This window comes from Hippocampus zosterae, chromosome 10 (assembly GCF_025434085.1).
Source record: "Hippocampus zosterae strain Florida chromosome 10, ASM2543408v3, whole genome shotgun sequence".
NCBI classification, from domain to species: Eukaryota; Metazoa; Chordata; class Actinopteri; order Syngnathiformes; family Syngnathidae; genus Hippocampus; species Hippocampus zosterae.
Genome location: NC_067460.1, coordinates 13,448,849 through 13,471,826, shown reverse-complemented (window position 1 = coordinate 13,471,826; position 22,978 = coordinate 13,448,849). Strand labels below are relative to the sequence as shown.

Here is a 22,978-nt window from a genome sequence, read left to right as displayed (position 1 = left end):
GGTACACGTATCATACTTTGAATCAAATGTTTTCATAAAAAGCAGCTCGAGTTATTCACTGATTATCACACCGAATTTTTTATTTTTGCAAATCCGATTGAGAGAACAAAGGCTTCAATGTGCTTGGAACAAAAAATGCTCCTCGACGCCGGCGTGAAATTCATTCGCTTTGCGAGAACCAAACTGTATCGTTCACATTTTCTGGTTCATTTACTGTGCCCTATTCTTTTCAAACAACCCTTGGCCTGAACGTGAACGGTGCATCGCCACACACTGCCGAGGCATTTTGGCGAATAGCTTGATAACAATGGCGAAGGGCAGTTAACGGGACAATCAACAATGCATGACAATGGCTGATTGGAGACTCGGCCTTCTGTAAATGACGTCACGGGCCGGAGATTGCCGAACAAAAACGTCTTCATTGTCGCTATGGTTATAGCTATTAACCTGGGTGGGTTCTGTAAAAAAAATAAATTAAAAAAAAAATAATGAGAACCAAAGTAGGCAGCCTGGTGGTCTAGTGGTCAGCACGTCGACCTCACAGTGCAGAGGTCTTGGGTTCAATCCCTGCTGCGGCCTCCCTGTGTGGAATTTGCACATTCTCGCCATGCCTGTGTGGCTTTTCTCCAAGTGCTCCGGTTTCCTCCCACATTCCAAAAACACCCATGGCAGGCTGACTGAACCCTCAAAGTTTAAGCCCAAAATATTACTCATAAGAGAGTTGGCCAAGTTGACGTCACACTCGACCTTTACATAAAGTGAGGATGTTCTTGCTTTTCGTTCCTTGTTTGCAAAGTTGCTAACTTCTGAAGTGCATTTCTATCCATCCATCCCTCCAACCTTCCATCTATCTCTCCATCCATCCATCCCTCCATCATAATCCCTCCCTCCATCCTGAAACGACTAAAGAAAGCCATTGTGCATGAATTCATACCAGCAAATAGATGAAAACACGTTTGTGTATTTCGAGGTGGACTGGGCTGTGGGCATGCAATGAGATAAAAGCGTCCCTCTCGACGGCAACAGATGAAGCGCACAGCATGCACACTGCAGTCCATACAAACACACCATACAGAGACCAACATTGAGACCAAAATATCTGCCTTTCGATCGCAGCCTTTACACATCAACCCTGTGCGTATGTCCGCGTTTTGAACCATGACTTTCGTTATATTCTTAGCCTCGTCTAAACACGGCAGGTTTACTGCCCGCTTCTCTGCCTCGCAGACTAAAACTCTATAATTAGGCACAGAGAAGAACAGTTTCAAATTGCAGCTCCACCCAAATTAGCATTTGTGCACACACGGTTTGAACACTGGTCCACTGCAAGCACCATTTCTTAGGCTTGATTTGCGATTACCACCACATTATTTTCAATTCGCAGCGCTCTTTTTATACATTAAATTCAATTTGGCCACTAACCAAGCTGGCCTTTGTGTTTCGGGTATTCGTCTGAACTCTTTGGGGACCGCGGAGCATGTATAGACTTGCGTCGAAGCAACAACACGAGAGACCGCCTCCCTCCTCGCTGCTGCAAATAAATCCCCATTTCCTTCACAGTTCACGCTGACACTCACAACCGGCGTCCCTTTTTGATTGTTTTTGAATGGGGGCAATCGTGGGGGTCTCGGCAGAGGGCTGCCACTGCCCTCCCGCTGTACTTTGGCTGAGTGAAAACATTCGGCTTTCGGAAAGAAAAGAACCGTTGGCAAAGTTCACAAGCGGGAAATTTGCAAAGGTGATACGTGTTTGGAAGAGAGAGCGAGAGGCCAAAAATAGCAGAGGCTTCACAATGGATTCCTGCTCTGTGTCTTTAAGATTTGTTTCCACCAAGCAATATGTTTTGGGAACACTGGGTGTGTAGATTTAAAGCAGGGGTGCTCAAACTTTTTGGATCGAAGATCTACTTTTCGATCAACTAAGCTCCCGGGATCTACCCTTACCGGCACGTGCGCGCACACGCACACACTCACACACCCACCCACCCACGCACACGCACACACACGCCCTGATGAGAAACAGCCTGAAACTGATGCATGCAACGCACTTTTGCAGCCTGTTAACAATCGTAGCTCACACGTACCATTTTAAAGTGCTTCCCTGGGCCCTCCTAGATCCCTATTCTTTGCCCGTGCCCTCGGTGATTTGTACACGAAGCAAACTCTGAATGAGAATAATGACGATAAAAGATAGAGCGCAACAGTTCTGATCACAAGCTGCAATTGCAGACTGCTGAGAGCTAACAACTTCCGGTGACGTAATCACGCGCCACCGTAAATTCAAGATTTACCTGCTTTATTTTATTTTTTAAATGAGACTGATATGATTATTAATATGTACAAAGACACACAAATGGTTGTTTGTTTGTTTTTCTCCTCGACACTCCTCGGATCTACTTGAGACCTGTCTTAGATCTACCGGTCGATCAGGATCTACCTAATGAGCACCCCTCATGTAAAGAGTGTGTACTTCATGTCAGCATGACAATTTCACCCACAAATGAGGTCAACAAAGGCTGTTTTAGGTCCTCCAAGGGGGCGGGGGGGGGGGGGGGGGTCACAGGCTGGCCACCCCACCAAGAGTGCATTACCATTTTTTACACTTATTTTGTTGTGACCCTCCCAAAATTATTTAATTAAAATGTTTTCGTTGTTTAAAAAACAACAACCTCTCTCCTATATAATTCATTTCCATGAATTAGTTCTTTTTGTAACCCTTTATGTTATGTGCAAATCAAACTCTTCACATTTAGCACCTTTCTTTGAGCAGGTGAATCTTGACTGTATCAGTCTGCGGGCGTGTTAAGAGCAGCTTTTGAGGACTACCAGGAGGATCACTCAGGTGAAGTGCGAACAAAGGATTGCCAGCTCCCCCCCCCCACACCTCAAATTACTCACCCGTGCAACCATGTTTTCAGTTTGTTTACCTGTTATGCGGCAGAGTGATTATCAGGTTGACTCTAGGACGGGAGATAACATGATCATTAAAAGGTGAACTTCACAACCCTGTCAGCTTTTTAGGTCAGTTTTTTTTTGTCGTCTGCTCAAATGTGATGGTGTACCGCAAAAGCACCGTGTTTTAGCCCACAAAATTAACAGCCATCAAAACACACAGCAGACTATGAAGCGGACCGCATTGACCACAGTTGACTGATTTTACCCATTTAAGGTCGTTTGTGTCACTTCCCATTTGCACTCTTATGCTCACAAAGCCTCACAAAATCCTGTGATATTCACTATCAGGACCAAAAGTGGGAGTCCTTTTCAGTCCTGGAGTTTCATGGTTCATACTGGCCTCCTGTAGTTCACAACGTTTAAATGAAGACAAACAATTGTATCCCAATTACCTTATCGCTCTCTACAGCAATATTCATGTTGCACTTGATCAAAAATCTAAATTACATCTGAATGTGCTCAGACTAGGACCTGTGTTTATTTGACAAAAATACAAAAAAGGGACCAATAGGCAAGGGTACATAAGAATACTTCACACTCGACAAGGCAGATTTATGCAACGGTGTTAAGCCAGCAACATTTAGGCAGTGAACAAGGCTCATCCTGTTAGCGTTTTTGTTTGGAACCAATTCATACCACTTTCCAGAGCATTACTTAACAGACTGACGCTAACTTAACGATCGCCACGCTGCAACAGGCTTTCCCAGCATGCCTTGTTGCCATTACAAGTAACACTCGAGGCTGTGTTGCATCTTTTTATCGGCGAAGCCAGGTCAAAAATGTTCTTTTTAATTATGTTCTAGTGGGGCCGCATAGACCACATTACATATCGCAAAGATGTTTTTGACTTGACTTCCCCTTTAATGTGATTTTTTTTGGGGGGGGGGGGTAAAGTCACGTTGTAATATAATTACAGTGGTGTTGTTGCTACGTGTGTATTACATTATTGCGACTTGGTGACACCCTTGGTAACAAAGGTCGTGCAGTCAGTCCTGTGGAGAATACAATAGCCTGTGATTGACAATTGATTTGTTCGTTGGACATTTGTATGAGAAGGAGAAAATAAAAAGAAATGTCATGAAAGCACTTCATTTGCCGATTTCAAAACTGATCCTTGGGGTGGAGGAAATGAATGCATGGGCTGGTATAGTGGCCCCAGGCAACGCATATTCAGGTGCAAGGCCACCCCGCCGGGAAATTGCCCAGCTGCAGATTACCCACGGCAGGCCTGCTGTCTTGGGAGGAGACTTAGTTTGACTTTCAGGAATGTACGGCAGGTTAAAGTGCACCCATTTTGAAGTCCAAAATCAATGTTCAACACACGGTACTTTGTCATGCATCAAATTGAAAGCCCCGATGAGGACTTTGAAGCTGCTCTGCAATCATTTAACAACTCATATAATGACTCAATGACCCAAAACATGTTCTATTGCTTGAAAACATGACCGATCTCAACCACTCACGAATTCACATAAACCATATACCATTCCCACATATGTTCTTAAAGCATCATGAACATACACTCTTAATTTTCATAGCTAGAATTTCACTTTGCATGTCAGAAGTGAGCAGTGATGCACTGGATGAAGAGACATTCAAAATAGGTGCCTGACTTGCTGCTTATTTGAAGTAGCATTCAAACACACGCGTGTTGCATATCTGATGACTAAGCCCGGGCTCCACTTCACGTCCACAAGTCCGCACACATGGATACCTTTGTACACACAACCTGAACAGACAACGTGTCATAAGAGAAGAATGCATAGCCTGAAGCTAAAATAATCTGCGGGAGACTTTTTCCTCAACGACGTGTTCTTAAATCGTCTGAACATCCCGAAGTTTTGCAACAAAAATGCCTTTCAATCGTTTTTATTTTGGTTCAATAATACAAAAAGTCATCGTGGGCTTTACCTGAGTTATGTGCCCGGCTGGCTGTGAGGAAGCCAAGGTTAAAGTTAGATGAAAAATACTCCACTGACAAGAAAAAAAAAACCCAAAAAGAAAATGTGGGATGAGGGGGGGGTGATACCTGCACAAACGTCGGCAGACGGTCAGACTACGATGAGAGGAAAAATATATCCCTCGATAATAAGATGTGTGTCTGTGTGTGTGTGTATGAGAGTGTGTGTTGAGAGACAGCTTAACTCTGAGGCAGAGGCGGCGCAAATGTGTGCAAGCCGGAGGGCCGGGTGCGTTTCAGCCGGTGGCATACACACTGACACATACGAACACTCCCACACACACACACACACACACACACACACACACACACACACACACACACACACACACACACACACACACACACACACACACACACACACACACACACACACACGTAGAACAATGTATGGCCGAAAGGTTTGAACCAGACACCAGACCCTGAGGGGGGTCACTCTATACACCTGGCTGAAGCACTGCACCCTCATCTCTCACTACCTCACTGTTCTGAAACAAATTCCAGGTTAACACCGAACTTCCAAGTTGTGCTTTCCTTCTCATACATGGCCTGTTTGCCGATTCATTCCACGTCTAGGACCTTTCACCCTTGACGTGGCGTCGCCTTAAAAACTGGGAGTAGTTGTTATGGTGTTATCGTAAAGACGCCAGCTCAGTCCTTTTGCTGAACTGCAACATAATCACAGGGTTTCTCAAACAACAGCCTCACTCTGCTGCCTTTTGTCTCTCGGCTCTCTTCCTGCTTTTCCGAGCTACAGTACGCACGAAACCTCAAGTTTCTTTGCCTCTTGGCTTTTTTTTATGCTTGGGAATCACTTTTCTCAAAAAAACGACTTGTTCAGTTGTTTGAAATCTTCACAGCTGCTCTCACAGCAGAGAGGAGAAGACACTTTCACCAGGTAGCTGACAACTCCATGGGCAGTAAAATGATCAGAAGATATCATTCAAGTCTGCCAGTTCAATTAGAGTCTGGACTTCAGAAAGCCTTGTTGTTTATGGGACAGTCTAAAATGCTTAACTCATTTTGTGCCAAAATAGTTTTGGGTGGTTTTTTTAAAAATATTACTAAGGGATTCACACACCTCTTCAGTCAGTATCGAAGCCGTGGAATTGATTTCAGTATGATAAATAAGCACGAGATGGCAGGAGTGTCTTTGATCGGCTCTTAGTCCACACAGAGTGTGAGTGGGTGTGGGGTGTGGTACGGCCGTCCTACGTCGCGATGTGACGTGCGGACGCAGTGTGTTGTTGAGAACATGGATTAGTACCGGCAGCGGATGCTACAACAGAGCTTTTTCAAATCAAATAAAGATGACAAAGCGTTGGCCCTCCCAGTTTGAGAAAAACAGCTGGCATTAATTAATGGAAAAAAAGTTCAACATTGCTTGTTGTCCAAAAAAACATCATGATGTAAAAACTGGCGTAATTTCATTTTTGTGTCCGTGTAAGTCGAGTCTAGTGTTTTAGGGTCCGTGTTGCACCCATTTGGGCGTTTCGGTGCATGGAGTTGCCTCGCTCCTGAGTCATCTGACAATTTGGTCACAGAACATAGTCTGCGTTCAGCGTAGAAATGGGCACCTTGTCATTTTTCGTGGCAGGGTAATGGACTGATTCAGCGTTCTTGTGAATTTGGTAAACACGCTCCTTCCCACAACAGCGCACAGAGGCACAAATGTCTCGTTACACCAAAAGAAAGAAAATTTCACCGACGCGCACCGCTAGACTACGCTTGCCTCCGACTGACCTGATTTTAATGTACATGGGGTATGGCGGGGTCCGGCAACTTCCCATCCCACAACGGCGCACAATGCCACAAACGCTTCCTTATGCCAATTTCTACTGATGCATCTTGAAGAATAGAATACTCCTTCCATGCATGCACTCAAAAATTCAAATCCAATATATTCCAATGGGATCCCATTTTTACAAAGAGAACTTTTAGGTTTTGTTGTGTGTATAAACATAGAAGTCGTGTTCCAAGTCTCAGCAGAGGCCTTATTTTCAACTGCAGTTCTCAGTTTTTAAATTATACAGGAAAAAGTAACCTGCCAGGGCACGAAGATTGTCTTGATTCACCGCGGGAGAGAAGCAGGTAAATAAAAGAGCTGAAGAACATGAGCCGCCTCGTAAAAATAATATTATTGTTTATTTTTCCACAGTGCAGCGCTTAATGGTGGGTTAGGGGTTAAGGTCCCAACAGGCTGCTCTCTGCCACGTGCCTTTAGAGTTCATTAGAAAAAAATGACAAAAAGAGGTCAGCCCGATCCCCCTCCTGACCCTGCTCCCACAGCCTGAAGGCAGTCGCTGAGATTAGAGCAGCAATAAGACTGCTTTACTGTATTCCCGCTAACTAGATAGAAGGAAATACTTTATGCTCTTCATACAGTAACACTACGTCCTATACTGCCATTTATCACTTTCTTTGTTGCCATGGAGATGTGTACACAAAGCAGGATTTTGAAACCGGCGCCCATATTTCTTGTCAGACGCACCGTGCATGTGTCCGCAGGCTTGCCAAGGTGGCGTCAAAGAACAAAAGGGCCGCTACAAATTTTGCGTTGTTTGTTCTGCAGTGATGTTTTTGAAGCTTTCCTGCCAGACACCCCAGCAACATCTTACACACACACACATTTTCCAACCCATACGGGAAGACACACATTATCAAGCCGCGGGGTCCCACCAGGCCAGGTGTCTAAATATTTAATAACGTTTTAAAAGCACCCCACCTCCCATCCCTTATGTACTCTCTTCTCTTCCCTTTTGGGTCACTGGTAAATCCTGCCAATTTAAGGATTAAGACATTCAGAGGTCCCCTGGTATAAAAAAAGAAAATAAAGTCCATCCCATTACTATGTCCATCTCAGCTGTTCCTTTACGGGTACACATGTCAAAAATATTTACATTATTTTGTATGCAATGGAGCCCCGCATACTCACGGTTCACCTGTTTTTTTTTTTCAATAGCCAAACATGGAAAATGCTTGTTGCCCATATATCATATGATTTTTGGGGGTTAAAATAATAATAATAATAATAATGTTTTTTTCAAGTCAATTACAACAACCAAAATGTGTTTTTCAATCAGTAAAATAATTACATCGAATATAAAGAACACAAAGTTTGTGCAGCTCCTTCTGGTGTGTGGGCCTTGGCCACCAGGGGGCAGAATACTACAGCCATACCGATGTTCTACATTTAAATACATGAAGAACACAGTAACACGGTCACTGTTCGCAGAGGAAAAACAACATTTGCCTGTGAGTATTTTTCCATTTTCTGGTTACACATGTTGCGACATTGTTTGTTGTTAAAAGTCTGCAAAGTCTATGATATTTGCTTATTCTCTTTGTTTCATGTTTAGTTTGACAGCAAACTTAACTAGGAGTTCTTGAGGACAAATGTGTATATGGATAACCGAGCGGAAAGTGACACATTTGCAGTCCGGGCACATGCCTCTTTTTCGAGAGGGAGTATAAGAATTTAGAGAAGGTACCAAGACCACCACAAGAAGGATTTGTTGGAAAAACAGTCACTTAAGAGGTCGGAAAAGTAGCTAAATTGGCAATCTTGAGTAGCCATTCGTTTGTCGGGGTAATGGCAGCCGTACTCTGCTTTTGAATCCGGCGTAATGTGAACCTGAGCGAGACAAGTGGTTGTCAGGTGTTGTGTCATTTTTAATTGTGCATTTTGATGGGAAAATGTCAGATACATTTTGCACAAATTTCTTCTTTAAAGCTTGGCAAGGCTTCTTGTTCTTTTAGAACAAGTGCCGCACAAGCGAAAGAAAAATTAAAACGGCAGCATCGACTTAATCCGGTTTAATTTTTGTGGCAACCTTTGATGTAAGTTTCCAGAAAATTGGCATCCAATTGCACCAGCTTAGGATGCCGTTTGCCTTTAGAGTTTCTAGTTTTTACACACCAGACTGTTTTTCTTGTATCATCCATCTGGTGCACAGAGGGTCAACACGAGGTTCCTCTTCGAGGGGAAGTTCAGAGATGAGACGATTGAACAGATAAGAAAAGAATCTTTAACTAAACACTGGCGTTTATGATCGTGTTTTTGTGCACTCGATCTCTGGTGGAGTGCACAGTATCGCCTCATCTCCTTGCTCAGGCGGCCGAAACTCCAGTAGTTTCTTATCGGCCCAGCAGAATCAATGGAAGCTTTTTTTTCCCCACTTCAAAGTGCGGTTCGACCAAATTATTAGCACGAGTGCACCGGCAGGACAAACTATCTCCATCTAGAATGTGTTAGTATGACCTGGGGGGGATCCCTTTCAGGGGACAGTCCTACCTATATTTGAACCCCTAAACAGAGAAATAATTGGTTTATTACAAAATATTTGTGTTATATGTCTACTTTTGAAAAAAATAACACAATATCATATAACAGCAATTCTGCAGACCCCTGGTCTACAGTTAATCATCAACAGCGCTCATAATAAAACATAAGCGTACACAGTATAGCAGGTACACACGCGCCCCATGGCCTGCAATTTGTTTCAACCTGAAGATATTTTTTTTTCCTTTCCGCTCTCTTATCGTCTGTCCTCACATCTCCCATTGCATTCCTGACATGCCTCACGGAGACAAGGGGTTGGGGTGGTGGTCTGGTGCGGGCGGGGGGAGGGGCAGAGGGAGGTCTTCGGGATCACAACATGCTCACAATGGCACTGGCTGCAGCCATTGTCCGTGTGAACTGAGGGAAAGGACTTGGTGCTTGCATAGCAAAAGAAGCCCAGATCTGCTGTAACAGCATTCAAACAATTCAACGGCACTTAGTGATTCTCCCCGGGCCGCATACGAGATCTCTGTATCCAATTTTCTCTTGCTCCTTTTTTAAAAGTGGTGTCCTTTTGGAGCCCCAGAGAAAGCAAATCTATTCAGGCTTGGGATTTCAACTAACTGATCTCATGAGAAGGCAAGTAAATCCTCAAAACATTGTGGCAGGCGCGCCAGGTCTGACGCCTCCGAGTCAATCTGCCAACGCAACACTACCATCTGCTGGTAGAAGCCTCACAACCCCCCCAGGAAAGTACCACTTCAAATCGTTCTAACCATCCAAAAGTTTTCTTTCGGGCTCATCCTGTTCAGGGTCATGTGAGTCTATCTGTAAAACTGACTTTGGGGGAAATGCAGATGAAACCCTGGACTGGGATAAAGAGTCAACCATTAACACTCATCTTCACATCACTGAGGGGGAAATAGAATACAGACTACCTACACAAAAGTCAGGCAAGGTGTGTGCGTGTGTGTGTGTGTGTGATTTTTTTGCGTGTGATGTACTAAGTAGTGCGTTCTCGCAAACTCCACGGCAGAAGAAGACAAAGAAGAAGCAAGCAGGTGGAGGTCTGTCCGTTCTAAAATAATGGTGATGAACTGTAATTTTGCAATGGTGGAGACACGCGGTTAAAATCACGTTGAAGTGACAGACTGGCGATGATGGACGGGTGGCCCGGATGCTGGCGAATGGCGGACTGGCAAAATGTACAGACGCACCAGCCTGAAAATTAGAACGTTAAGCAACCATATGACGTTGCTTTTAATGTTTAATGAGAACACATAATGGGAAATGCCATAGACAGGCTAACAAATATAATCTGTTTTATTACACTTTCAGTGATGCATAGCTGAACACAAATGGTGCAGCAACATATGTAGACAGAAATTATAACAATATTGACAGCTATATATTCTCTATCCTCTGCAAAAATTAAATATTATTGCAGTGACTGAATCACTTGCAGTAGTCTTCTTTGTGTTTGTCTGCATGCCATTATCAAACTGCAATCCAGAAGGGGCGACAACATATTAATTATGATATACATACTGTTTAATTTTTTACATTCTATTTAATGATGGTATTATGAGATGTTTTTCTTCGTACAATATAATTTCATGATCAACTTCTGTTAGTGTCCAGCAGGTGGCAGAGGCGTTCCCGGTTTTCCTGCTGTGCACCTGTCTGGCATCACAATTACTGGGACTATTTAAGGACCTCATGGACCCACGACAAGCTGTTAGATAATTTCGCCTTGCTAGATGCTCTCCCATTATTCTGGTTCCGTTTTTAGCGCTTGCCGGGATTTATGTTTTTTGGCATAGTTATTTGTACTTTGTCAGTCTTGTGCCTACTTTTTGTAAATAAATATTTTTGTGAGATAAACTTTCCTGGGTGTCCGCTTGAAGGATCCTATTCTGTTTGGAACCTTACGGACGCTCTACAATTATTTTCCTCATTAAAAAAGAGGTTTAGGATTAATACCATTTTGATGGAGAAATATGCTTTGTGTTTGTAAAGTTTTAAGCATGATCCGGGATCAAATTAAACTAGAATTTCAAGGCAACACTCTATTTTGACTTCCTGCCGGTGAAATGACCAGGTGTCCCTATAGTTTTGTGCATATACTCCTACACAAGCTCCGTCATGCAAGGCAAAATCCATCAGCGTTCAGCTTGGCTGCACCCTGTCCGGCCGTGTGTATTTCCTGTTACGGACACATTGAGTCACATCCTTCCCGCCGCCTCTAGCAGCCTTCATTTCCCTCCAGCTGTGCAGCCCCCCACTTCCATGACGGCCAGGTTAAAAGCCGGGTCAACATAGCTTAGCGCTACAATAGCTCACTAATCCCCGTTCTTCACTCCAGTTACCCTAACCTTGTGTAACTTGAGTTCATCTGACACGGATAAATGCTGGATTAGAGCAGCCCACCAGAGCTTGGAAACACTGAGGAAAAGCGAGCGCGGAAAAGCCTGTGATGCACACTGGAGAAGCAGGAAAACATAGAGGAAGAAAAATGCACACTCACTGAGGTGTAGCTGGTCTTGCCTATGTTGTGGTTCTGGTTGTAATTGAGGTTCTGGTTCTCCTGCTCTCGGCACTGCAGCCCCGCCAGGTGCCTCTCCAGGGCTGCCCAGTCCATGGTGGGCAGAGTCTCTTCTTCTACAGCCTCCTCTTCTCTGTAACCCCCCATACGTCCCACAGTCCCAACACCGTCTCCTCCTCCGCCACCCCCGCCTGTGCTGCGGCCGCCCCTGTTTTGACTGAAGCTTTGGTGCCTGGGCTTGGGAGTCCCTGTGAGTCCCCCCTGTGGTGTGCCAGGGGAGTGGAGCGGGTTGCTACGAGGCGAAATCACATTCCCGTTTTGTTTGAGTTCCTCAGGGATGGCGGCAATGGTGGCGGCGGTGGTGGTGTGCCCGGTTGGGGCCGGGAGGGGCGGAACAGACTTCACATCCTGTAATTCTTTGTCAAGGCTGCGGCCGTTCTTCCCGTCGCCCTCGCTGACCTCATCGGGCCCCATGATGCCACTTCTGCCTCCCTCCTGACCGGGCGCTTGCGGAGAGGCGTCGTTGTCTCCGTACTCGCTCTCCCACTCCTCCATCACCTTCTTCTTATACTCTTGGTAGTCCTCATCCTCCTCATAGTCCTCAAGGGTGACGAGGTCCAGAGAAGGGGAGGATTTATAGTCATCCAGTGTGGGCAGGTCAGGAGAAGGGGAGCAAGGAGTAACTTTGTTGGAATTGGACTCTGAGCTGGAGCGACTGGACGCGTCGCTCCCCAGGTCCATGCCATCCTCCCGGTAGTCCTGCAACAAAACAATCAGCAGATATCAGAAGATGTACACCAAGAGAGAAACATTCGAATTCTCTTTGCGTCCCTGAAAGAAAAGGTCACAAATGCACCTTGTTGAGATAATTATTGGGTTCTCTGAAATTGGGGTGCAGCGGCTACATTGTCCTTTTCAGGATTCATTATTGCACTCCGAGGACACTGCCTGCACCTTTTGCAGGACCAAAAAGCTTCTGATGTATGTCCAAATTCTAAAATTAAAGTGTCAAGGCTTTAAAAGCAGCAAATTTGTACCTCTTTTTGTATTTTTCTGCTCGGTTGAGTGTAACTGTATGAACATGCAAGCACCTAAAGATGTTCTAAATACAGCACTTGCTCAGAGTGTTTTATCATGAACGCCAATTTCAATCAAATTAATATCAATGGTGTAACGGTTTGTTGAAGGAATGAAGGAAAGTGTCAGGAATTATGGGGAAAAAAAGTGGTTCCTTTGAGAATTTTGAACCTAAGTACATCGAACTATGCATCAATTCACTCATTTTCCTAAGCTCTAATCCTCATTAGGTCACAAGGGAGCTAAAGCCTTTCCCAGGTGACTTTGGGCTCGAGCCGGGCTAGGCTACGCCCTGGACTGGCTGCTAGCAAATCGCAGGGCAGACTTTGTGCTACTACAGATGAAAAGTATCAGAAATAGGGAGACAGTTGGTACACTGTGTCCATTGACATCCCCTAAATGGACAACGAACACCAGATGTGGCCAAACCTGATCAGCCCTCCGCAGAGCTTAATGATGAGCTGATATTTTAAATCAGGTGGGTCGAAGGAGAAGGATCGTCCAGGACATGGAGAACCGTGGCCCTCGAAGACCTGATTTGGATTTGGACACCCCTGATCGACACTAATATAACCCCTGGAACCAATTATCACACTCCAGGGTTTGATTCTATTCTTGGGCCAAAAGGTTGCAGGTATGTTCCTGAACCATTTAAATTGCTGTACCAAAGTTATTTGGCCTTGTACCTCAAGTTACAGTGACAGAAAGAGAAGAAGAGTACAATAATGTTGACTATCCTTCGTCAAATCTGCTTCAGTCCAGCAGCCTCATATCTTCCACTTCCTGTCCAGCAGGAACTTCCTGTCTGCTCATAATTTTGCAGCCCGGCCTCTTTTGGGCCACTGATTCTTGAAAACATTCCCTTTGGAAAGCGCCCAGACACAACAGAAAGCGCACACGGTTGCATAACCTCTGCATGCTAACCCAAACACAACCACTACAACAGCACGAGCCCACAGGGACAGAGCAGAGTGTTGCGGCGGCTTTGAATGAGTGACGCGCACGTGTCACCGCATATTCACAACATCCCCGACATGATCCAGCGGCTGTAACGTGACCTTGACTCTCTGCCCTAGCTCCGCCCCTCCTTCTGCAATCACCAACTGACTGATTAGTTCACAGGTAATGAAAACGTCCTCACTGTTTACAACCCTTCTCAGATCTCCACCTGACCCGAGCGCCCCCTTCGCATCCATCAGGGAGGTGCCAAATTTCTTGTGCGCCGCGGTCACAAATTTATGACACCTTTCCGGAAAGCTACATTAAGAGTTGCCCTAAAAATGAAAAGGACGCATGAGGATGGACTATGACCGCTTCGCTTATGACTGCTTCTATAAGAATTCCTGTCTATCGCAGGGGCAAAGCATCAGAAAAAAAAACATTTTATTAGTCATCATTTCCGGGATGTTTACATCACACTTTCTGGGCAGGAGAGGAAATTTATAGCAAGGAGACACTTTATTAGGGATGCTTTCACATTGATAGAACATCCACCACAGGGTTTGGAGTTATTCTTCCAAAATGGTCATTATTCTTTTTCAGTTTTGTGGAACTACACTAAATCATCATGACGGCTGTTTCGAATATTTTGTCCACCTTTTTGGCACCATGATTGAAACAGGATACTGTATTACAAATAGCTCTCATATCAAGTAGATTTTATGCTTTGAATCATAATGCTAAGGGTTAATAATTTATATGTGTCAGAAAAGTTCCAGGACTCACAAAGGATATATTTCAAGTCTAAACGACAAGCTTTGCCCTTGGAAGTCATGCTCTCTTGGAAACAATCTTCCAACGCGATCGCCACGTTTAGTTTGATGTTGTCGATATCTTCAAAACGTGATGACCATGTTGAGTTTGGGAGAAAGGACACCCCCCCACGCCCGCCCCCACACATTTACGGATGTTGTTCCAGCACGCTGATGTTCTTTTCTGCCAGGAACTGACAGATGCTCAGACAATCGTGGCAAAGCGCATTGTCATAGTGAAGCAACTTCAAGTTGTCTTGCCTCATCCCGGCCACTGGACGAAGTAAACTCCGTCAATTGTCTGGCGCATGCTGAAAGGGAGAACCAGTGCTGTAACACTGTCATTTCACAACTTGTACTATCAATTTAAGGGGCAATATATTAGAAACACATCTCAGTCGACGTCGTTCAGTTGTAAGACTTTTTCAACAAACACTAACAGAAAACATACAGTAGTAGAAAGAACCTCTAAGATCAATTTAATGCAGGTCAGTCCCATACTTCGACAAAGACTAAATCAGTGGCAATTAGCACCTTCGCAAAGGCAGATTTATTATTTATGTTTTAACTCTATTGACCTTCTAAACTTAATTCTGTCACTACAAAACTTGTGCACTGAAGGTGGAAGTGAAAATATGGCAAATACTGTTGCCGCTAAATGCTAAAGCAGAGCAACCTTGCAGTAAACGCCACACGCGCAACACCCCACCCTCCACAACCACCAGGGTGGGTCCCTAAACGTATGTGCGTAACTGCTTGACAAGAGAGTCTTGCCCTCTGCATTTGGCATTTTTGCTGCCAACGTCCAGGAGCTGCCACATTTTAAGGTTACCGCACTGATAGCAACGGCTATTTTGACCCGTAAACTGGCAACTGTGCAATACGGATATCGACCTTAGATCGCGATGGTCAGCAAACGCACCGCGCAAATCACCATCCCGACTTGCATGCCGCCTTCCCATTGACTTTGCAAACCTGACGTACGTGTTCCAGAAACTACAAACAGACAAACAGAACCTCCTTTTTAGGTTCTCAAAAAGTGAGATGACCGCTTTGCATTGCTTCAAAAGCGCCCTCGCCACAAAAAAAAAAAAAAATCCTAATCCGATTTGTGCAGCCTCGGAGCAAAGCAGCGTCTGGCTCGTAAAAAAAAAAAAAAAAAAGATTATGAACCAATACCAGCGTGCGATTGGTCGCATGAACTCGAATGCAATATTGTAATCAGTTAAAGTGCCTGTTTATGAATGAGAATCAGACGTGGAAGTAAGGAAGAGAGGAAAGGCGTTGCAAAGCGGCATTCTGGACATGTAAAAATAATCCGCGGTCGGATTAACTAACACCATGCACACACACGCGCGCACGAACACGCACTCACACAAACATAAAAACCCCCAATACACACACGAACACCCTGGATTTTGTTTGGCCACCTAAACCGGCTGCATGCACACGAACAGCTGCACCGTCGTCTCCCCCGTACCCCCCACCCCTTCCCAAATTAGAAAGAGGGAGTCGTCGTTGCGACTCATTTGGTTTCGTGTTTTGCACAATTCAAGATGGGTTGAGGGGGCAACCACGGTATCCGCCCTGGTGACATGTGTGACATCATCCCCATGCACCTTTCTCAATGAAAAAGGCGCATTTTATTCTAACCCCATTTGCAGAGTCATTCGCCGTACCGTTATGATGTAATGTTCCCACAAAACTCCCAAGAGGAACCAGATACCCCCCCCCCACACACACACACAAACACAACGTGTACACGCGCACATGCACACACCGGCAGTGACAGAAACGCCCATATGAGCTCCACAATCCTTTCGCGGCATGCCTGCAATTCAGTGCAAATTGACGTTTCTACTCACTGTCATCATCTTGTAAGCTTTCACTCCCGCCTCGCGTTTCAAGACATTGTCAAAGTGTTCAAATCACAGCTCTGAGGCTCTTCCGACTTCCCAGCAGCAAGCAGCAGCTGATGGTGTATCCTTAAAGGCGGCTGCTGGCTGTGCCGGCTCGGCCACCGAAATGACAGACAGCCAGGCGAAGAAGAGGACATCTGGCTCCCGGCATCGCCGTTTAAGTGTGTCCGCAAATGAACGACGAAATAAATCAAGATGTTGTGGTTTGAAATCCAAAAAAGGTTTCGCTCCTTTTCACGCGCGCCGAGCTCCGTGCGTCCTCGTAAGAGTGAAGTGGAAGGAAGAACGGGAAGCGTCTTCAGAGCCCACGCACGGTCAACGCTAAAGTTATTGAACGCGATTTTACAGACCACCTCCTCAAAAAGAAATACATTCTCTTTTTCCAAAGCCGTGCGCACGTCTGGACTCGGTGGGGAAAGTGACGACAGAAGACAAGCACTGACCTTGCAAAAGGTGGGGGGAGAGAGAGTGAGAGAGAGAGGAGAGGGGGGGGGGGGGGTACGGCGAGGGAGTAGGGGTGAGGGAAAGGAAACTATGGGTGAATAATTAAACACTTTTGCTCTTATGAATTTAAAGCCTCAGATTTATGCGTTATTGCATCCACTTTTTGGAATCAAAGTGGCTTCAACAGCAGCAACAACAAAATGCTATGTCTTTTTTTAAAAAATCTTTATAGAAGCAGACAGTGACATAGATCAAAAGCAGCCGCTTTGGGCTTCCTATTTGAACCGATAGGAATTGGCTTCCCAACTCGTGTCGAGGTCCCAGGTTCAACTCTCAGTTTAAGGTGCTCTGCATGTCAGGCGGTCAAGACTAAAATAGCCTTAAGTGTCTACAAAAACAGGAGGTTAATTGAAGACTAATTATGTGGTAGCTGCGGGGGTTGCTGGAGCCTATCCCAGCTTACTCCGGTGAAAGTCGGGCTTTTTTTTTCCACGGATACCAAAAACCTCAGTGGAATTGAAAGCAGTCCGTGGAAAGAAGAAAGAAGGGCGAGGTGCAGAATGTGACATTTACATTTTCATTCCGGCAGCTACAGTATTGTTAATCCCGGTCTTTTTACGTTCTCGTTCACATTACACAAATAAATGCGTCTTCTCATGATAATTGAAGACGTATGTTATGTGACATGCATGCGCACAAATCACAAGGTCGAGCGACAAACACTTTTGACGACGACGCGTGTCAGTGTTGTGATATAACTTGCAAGGGCTTATTTGTTTTTAATCATTTTATATTGACAGAGGCGCGTTGCAGGAGGTGGTGGAAGTCTTATGGAGGAATAGGCGACAGTTTTCATTCTCTTCATTTCATGAAGACACCACTAAAAGATGACGTCTCATAACGGTGACATCTTCTAAAGATGACGTCACGTCATTGCGCCGCGTCCTAATTTTCCTGTCTGTGTGGTTGAATTAGATTTATTGTCAGACTGTACGCAGCATGTTTACACTTTGAACCGTTGGTTAAAACCACTTGTCTTGCCTCTAACCCCTTATTTTGTGTAATCTTTTGCACTTTATAAGAAATGAATTTTTTTTAATTATTATTATTATTATTATGAAGACAAGAAGAAGTAAATCTACCCTGGAGGAACAAACCACAATGTTCCAGAGTGTTTTGGTTTGGAAGATAATTTGCTCTGAGAATGGGAAAACATACAAATGTTTAAACACCCCCACAAATGACATACACAGCGCAAAACAAATTGAGGGAAAACTAGTTTTAAAATCAGAAGTCAAGAACAATGACTTCTATTGTGGATTACATGTGACAATTAGAAATTTTGGTTCAGACTTTAGCAAGCATCATGGAACTTGATATACTTGATTTGCTTTGGCGGGCCACATAAAATAATGTAGCGGGCCAGATCTGAACCCCGTGCCGTGGCTTTGACACCTATGCTATACACCGTGAGGTCCAGCACGCCCCCGCCCGTGACCCGTGTGGAGAAGGCAGATCGGAATATGGATGGATGTGTTCAGTCACTTTATTATTCAAGTCAGCTAGCCAACTGATTTTATAGACAGACAAATGTTGTTAAAGATGTCATACCATCAATGGACGACAATAAGTGGCCATTGGGGGGCCATTCTCCCAAACATTTCACCAGGCTTGACTCTCCATGAACCCACGCATTTACAAGATGATGATTAAAGAATTGGATCAGCATCCCCCCCGAGTGCCGCTGTGCCGGGAATCTCCCGGCGAGTCACCCTGCTTATGCACTGCACTCTTTGCCAGCAAAGATTTGTATTTGTTTGAGGGACATGAGCAGTCCTCAAATACAGTGTGCCGAATGCCGAAGAGCACAGAGTTCATCCATGTAATAACGGACCGGTACTTCAAAGCCCACTGACTGGGCTTCTCCTTGCGTTACAGTGGGGACAGAACCAACTGGGATTTTCCCCAAAGTAGGAGTAGATACGAGTGCTGACACCCCATTCCCCGTCTCGTATGCTTTTTGCTCTCTTATCAGGCCGTCCACACCTCCCCTCCACTTTGTCTCCCCAATTCCCCAAACAGTTCTTGGCAATAGGCTGGAAAGGGAAGAGTGGTAAAGGCGTCTGAGGGCACTTTCCTTTTTTCATCTTGACAGAATGTGAGTAACGAGAATTTATATGCTCTCCAGACAATTCAATGGCACTTTGGTATCAAGATATTGTTCACTTCTGCACACCTACTGTACGTGCTCGAGATGGCTTACCTTTTTCTTTCTATTTTTGCCTCATCTATGGAGGGTTTCAAAAGAACAGTAAAGTGGATGAGTAGGGTGTAGGCTAGAACTATTTGAAGCTGCAACTTTTCAAGTTTCAGTTTGTTTGTTGGTTAATTGAGATGATGCGAATCGTCCTGAATTGAGTTCCATGTTAATTTTTGGAGATGGAAGCTGAAGGTGAAGGACGTATTCATTGAATTTAGGGACATTGACGTTTGGGACATTTAATTTTTATTAATATTATTGTTATTTTCACCTCAATCAAGTAAAAAAAAAAATCCAAAGTCTCAACGCTCTGTTTTGATAATTGGCAAGTTTCGGAATCACCCACATACACACTTTTTTAATCCGGTGGTTACGGACGTAGACAGAATTTTACTGTAAATTCACAGTGTCACATTTCTGTGCAAATGTCCCTCTGATTTGGGGGCAATAACTCATGTAGACAGCTGTGAAAATACAAGGACTAGTTTTATCTCCAAAAAGCTCAAAAACTCCATGGCCCAATAATACATTTTGAGATACATTTTGTTGTCACTTAACGTGTCAGTTATCATGATGAACTCCACATAGCAAAAATAGATAAATAAATAAATAAAACATGATGCTCTTTGATCGAGGTTTGGTGGTCAGTTTCACTTATCAAGATTGCTCAACAACTTTACATTACTGCCCCCTATGGGACTGGAGTGGAACAAGCTTGATATGCGCTTTATTGCGAGCCACGCTATTTCTGCATAGCAATTCATAAAAATATACCCTCACATTTCAATGAATAATGCATGAATCTTAATGACCGAAGTCAGGCTACTGCTGAAGGTAAGCATTTTTCCATGCAGCATCGTTGAATTATTTCACATCAGCACAAAATTAAGAAGATTAAGACCTTTTATGTACTTTAGGCTGCAATGATGGCCATGCAAAGATCAACCCAGAGGCATAATATCTGTCAAAGTGACATTGAATTGGATTGGACTCCTCGCCAATGGTCAAAACAACGTATCCGCCATCTACGACATCTATCGAAAAGCTTCTAGCAGCTCTAAAGCAGCAGTCCATCCACTGTGGATATCTTCTGGCAGCAATCACTGAAGGTCCATTACTGACAGACAGATAAGAGCAGAGAAATGAATACCGCTTAGATAACACAGAAAAGTCGAAGGAACATCTTCCTCTGCTTATATCCGTCTCACCAGCTCACTCCTGACAGACAGTGAGAAATTAAAACTGTCTGTGCCTTGTCAGGAATTCACAGACTCTAACGGCGAGACACTAAAAGTGACCTTGGAGGCTTCTCTCTCTCTCTCTCTCTCTTTTGTCTCACCTTCAAATAAGCCACAAACAAAGGGTAGAAAATAAAGTGTGAGAAACTTGGGATTGGTACCAGGCACATCCCGCAGAAGGGAATGTCCGCGCCTTGATAAGAGGCCACAAGAGGCCAACCCCCCCCCCCCCCCCAGACTTTTCATCATTCTGCCTTCCTTTACGTTAAGATTAATTTGAAGAAATTTAATTTATTACAGCCATGAGGTCACTATTGAATTAGAACGGTCTGAAAAAGGATGATTTGGGAACACACATCTCATCATTTCCACGGCAAACTTCCAAGTTAACTTTCTGAGGAGCCGAACATTAACCTGAGTGCCTGCAAACAGCTGTCAAATGAGATGGGAAAATTGGAGTCAATGCAAGTCTAGTTATAAGTGCATGAAAGAAAATTACTTATTCTGGGTATATATATATATACAGTATATATATATATATATATATATATATATATATATATATATATGCATTGACTCCAATTTTCCCATCTCATTTACCTGTTTCTAAGGCAACATTTTAGACAAAGCTCTTCTATTGGATTTCATCAGATTAGTGTTGGTAATGTGACTGTATACGCTCACATTAAATATTCTAGCTTCTGTGACCCTAAAAAGAGTACCGGTAGTCGTCTTTGAAGGGGACAAAATGAGCATCGTGCATCTGGGCCAGTTCATTGGGACGTAGCCTGTTGATGATGAATAGAGATGTCAGACGGGCACAATAAAGGTTGGCCCTTTTTAACTGGCTGACTGACCTGCCTTTTTAAATGGAATGGGTGACCACACCATTGAGAGCAGCCATCAATCTCTTTCCCAAACACAATGATGATTTACTCCATCCAAGTCAATGGGAGTGAGCGCAGAGGAGAGATCGCTTTTTTTTGTGGGGGGTGGGGGGGGGTTCACGTACGCTATGATCCACGCCCATGCCCTTTTGTTACGGATTTAAACATATAAAATACACATATTTACCTCTGTCGAAGTCCCAGTGCTTGTAATGGATGTGTGCTACTCATACCTGGCAGTAATATTCTAATCTGCCGTTCTATACTTTACATCCAGACAGCAATTTCATTTGGTAACCAAGTGTGAAATGAATTGAGAGAGTAACATCTTGCTCAGTATTGGACCAATACACTGAAGCATGAGATGCATTTGAGTGTGCGGCCTGTTAGACTCCAAAAAGTGGGCATGGCGTATGCGTCACATTGGTGTAATCGAGCCCGGATTACAGAGGCAAAAAGGACAGTTCATCTGCTGTTAACTTTTATGTACAGTGGTACCTCTACTTATGAACGTCTCTTCATATGAAATTTTCAAGTTACGAAACATCTCAACATTAAAATATTGCCTCTTGTTACGAAAGAAATGTCAAGATACAAAAGGTACACTCTGGGCTGCTACTACCAACTGTGAGGCAGACATCCCCCACCATTATTCATTCATTTCATTCATCTTCCGAGCCGCTTGATCCTCACTAGGGTCGCGGGGGGTGCTGGAGCCTATCCCAGCTGTCTTCGGGCAGTAGGCAAGGGACACCCTGAATCGGTTGCCAGCCAATCGCAGGGCACACAGAAACGAACAACCATTCGCGGTCACACTCACACCTAGGGACAATTTAGAGTGTTCAATCAGCCTGCCACGCCTGTTTTTGGAATGTGGGAGGAAACCGGAGAACCCGGAGAAAACCCACGCAGGCCCGGGGAGAACATGCAAACTCCACACAGGGAGGCTGGAGCTGGAATCGAACCCGGTACCTCTGCACTGTGAAGCCGACGTGCTAACCACTGGCCTACCGGGCCCACCACCCCCACCATTAATGAAGTACAAATACATAAATAAGAGAGGAAGCCATGTTTTGTAACAATTGTGAGAGCAGAAATCATTCAAATAACTCAATCGTTCTAAATGCAATAGGGTGTCTAAATTCAAGTCGTGCCTCCCCGGTGGACTGCATCCAGCAGAGTTGGGAAAAGTCAGCCAAGTCGTTAATGAAGTTATGACCGCCATCCTTTGCTGTGACTGACGATCTTACCGCCTGCAAGATATGGTCGAGACCTACAGTATCTTAGACCCATTTGGACTGCGGCACACAAATTCTAATTAGGGCAAAAGAATTAGACCAGCCAGGAGAGGCTTCCCGCTGGGGACTGTGCAGTGTCATTGAGGACTTTCTTTCGGAATCATCAACGGGGAGTTTTTATGACATGTTGGGACTGAAAGAAATTTGCATATTGCTCCTTCCTTTCACGAATTCACCACCATCGTGCACTTTCTTAAAATCAGCATAAAATACACTCACTAGCCAGGTACACCATCCATTGAATACAACGGAATGTGTCTGATCCATCCATTTCCTGATCCGCTTAATCTTCACATGGGTCGATGGGGGTGCTGGAGCCTATCCCAGCCGTCTTCGGGCAGTAGGCGGGGGACACCCTGAATC

General features: G+C 44.5%; 1 protein-coding gene across 2 annotated transcripts in view; it reads right to left on the bottom strand.

Annotated features, from left to right (window-relative positions):
* The window catches only part of schip1 (schwannomin interacting protein 1), a 231,140-nt gene that overhangs the window by 32,525 nt on the left and 175,637 nt on the right, over positions 1 to 22,978 (bottom strand). Inside the window, exons 1-2 of one of the 2 annotated variants that reach the window (XM_052078658.1) lie at positions 16,435 to 16,925; positions 11,724 to 12,500 (exon numbers count right to left, since the gene is read on the bottom strand). In XM_052078658.1, coding sequence (XP_051934618.1) covers positions 11,724 to 12,500; positions 16,435 to 16,443 — 786 coding nt within the window. In that variant the 5' untranslated portion in view covers positions 16,444 to 16,925. Of the gene's footprint in view, positions 1 to 11,723; positions 12,501 to 16,434; positions 16,926 to 22,978 lie in introns of those variants that run through there. The other variant, XM_052078657.1, reaches the window with a different exon arrangement.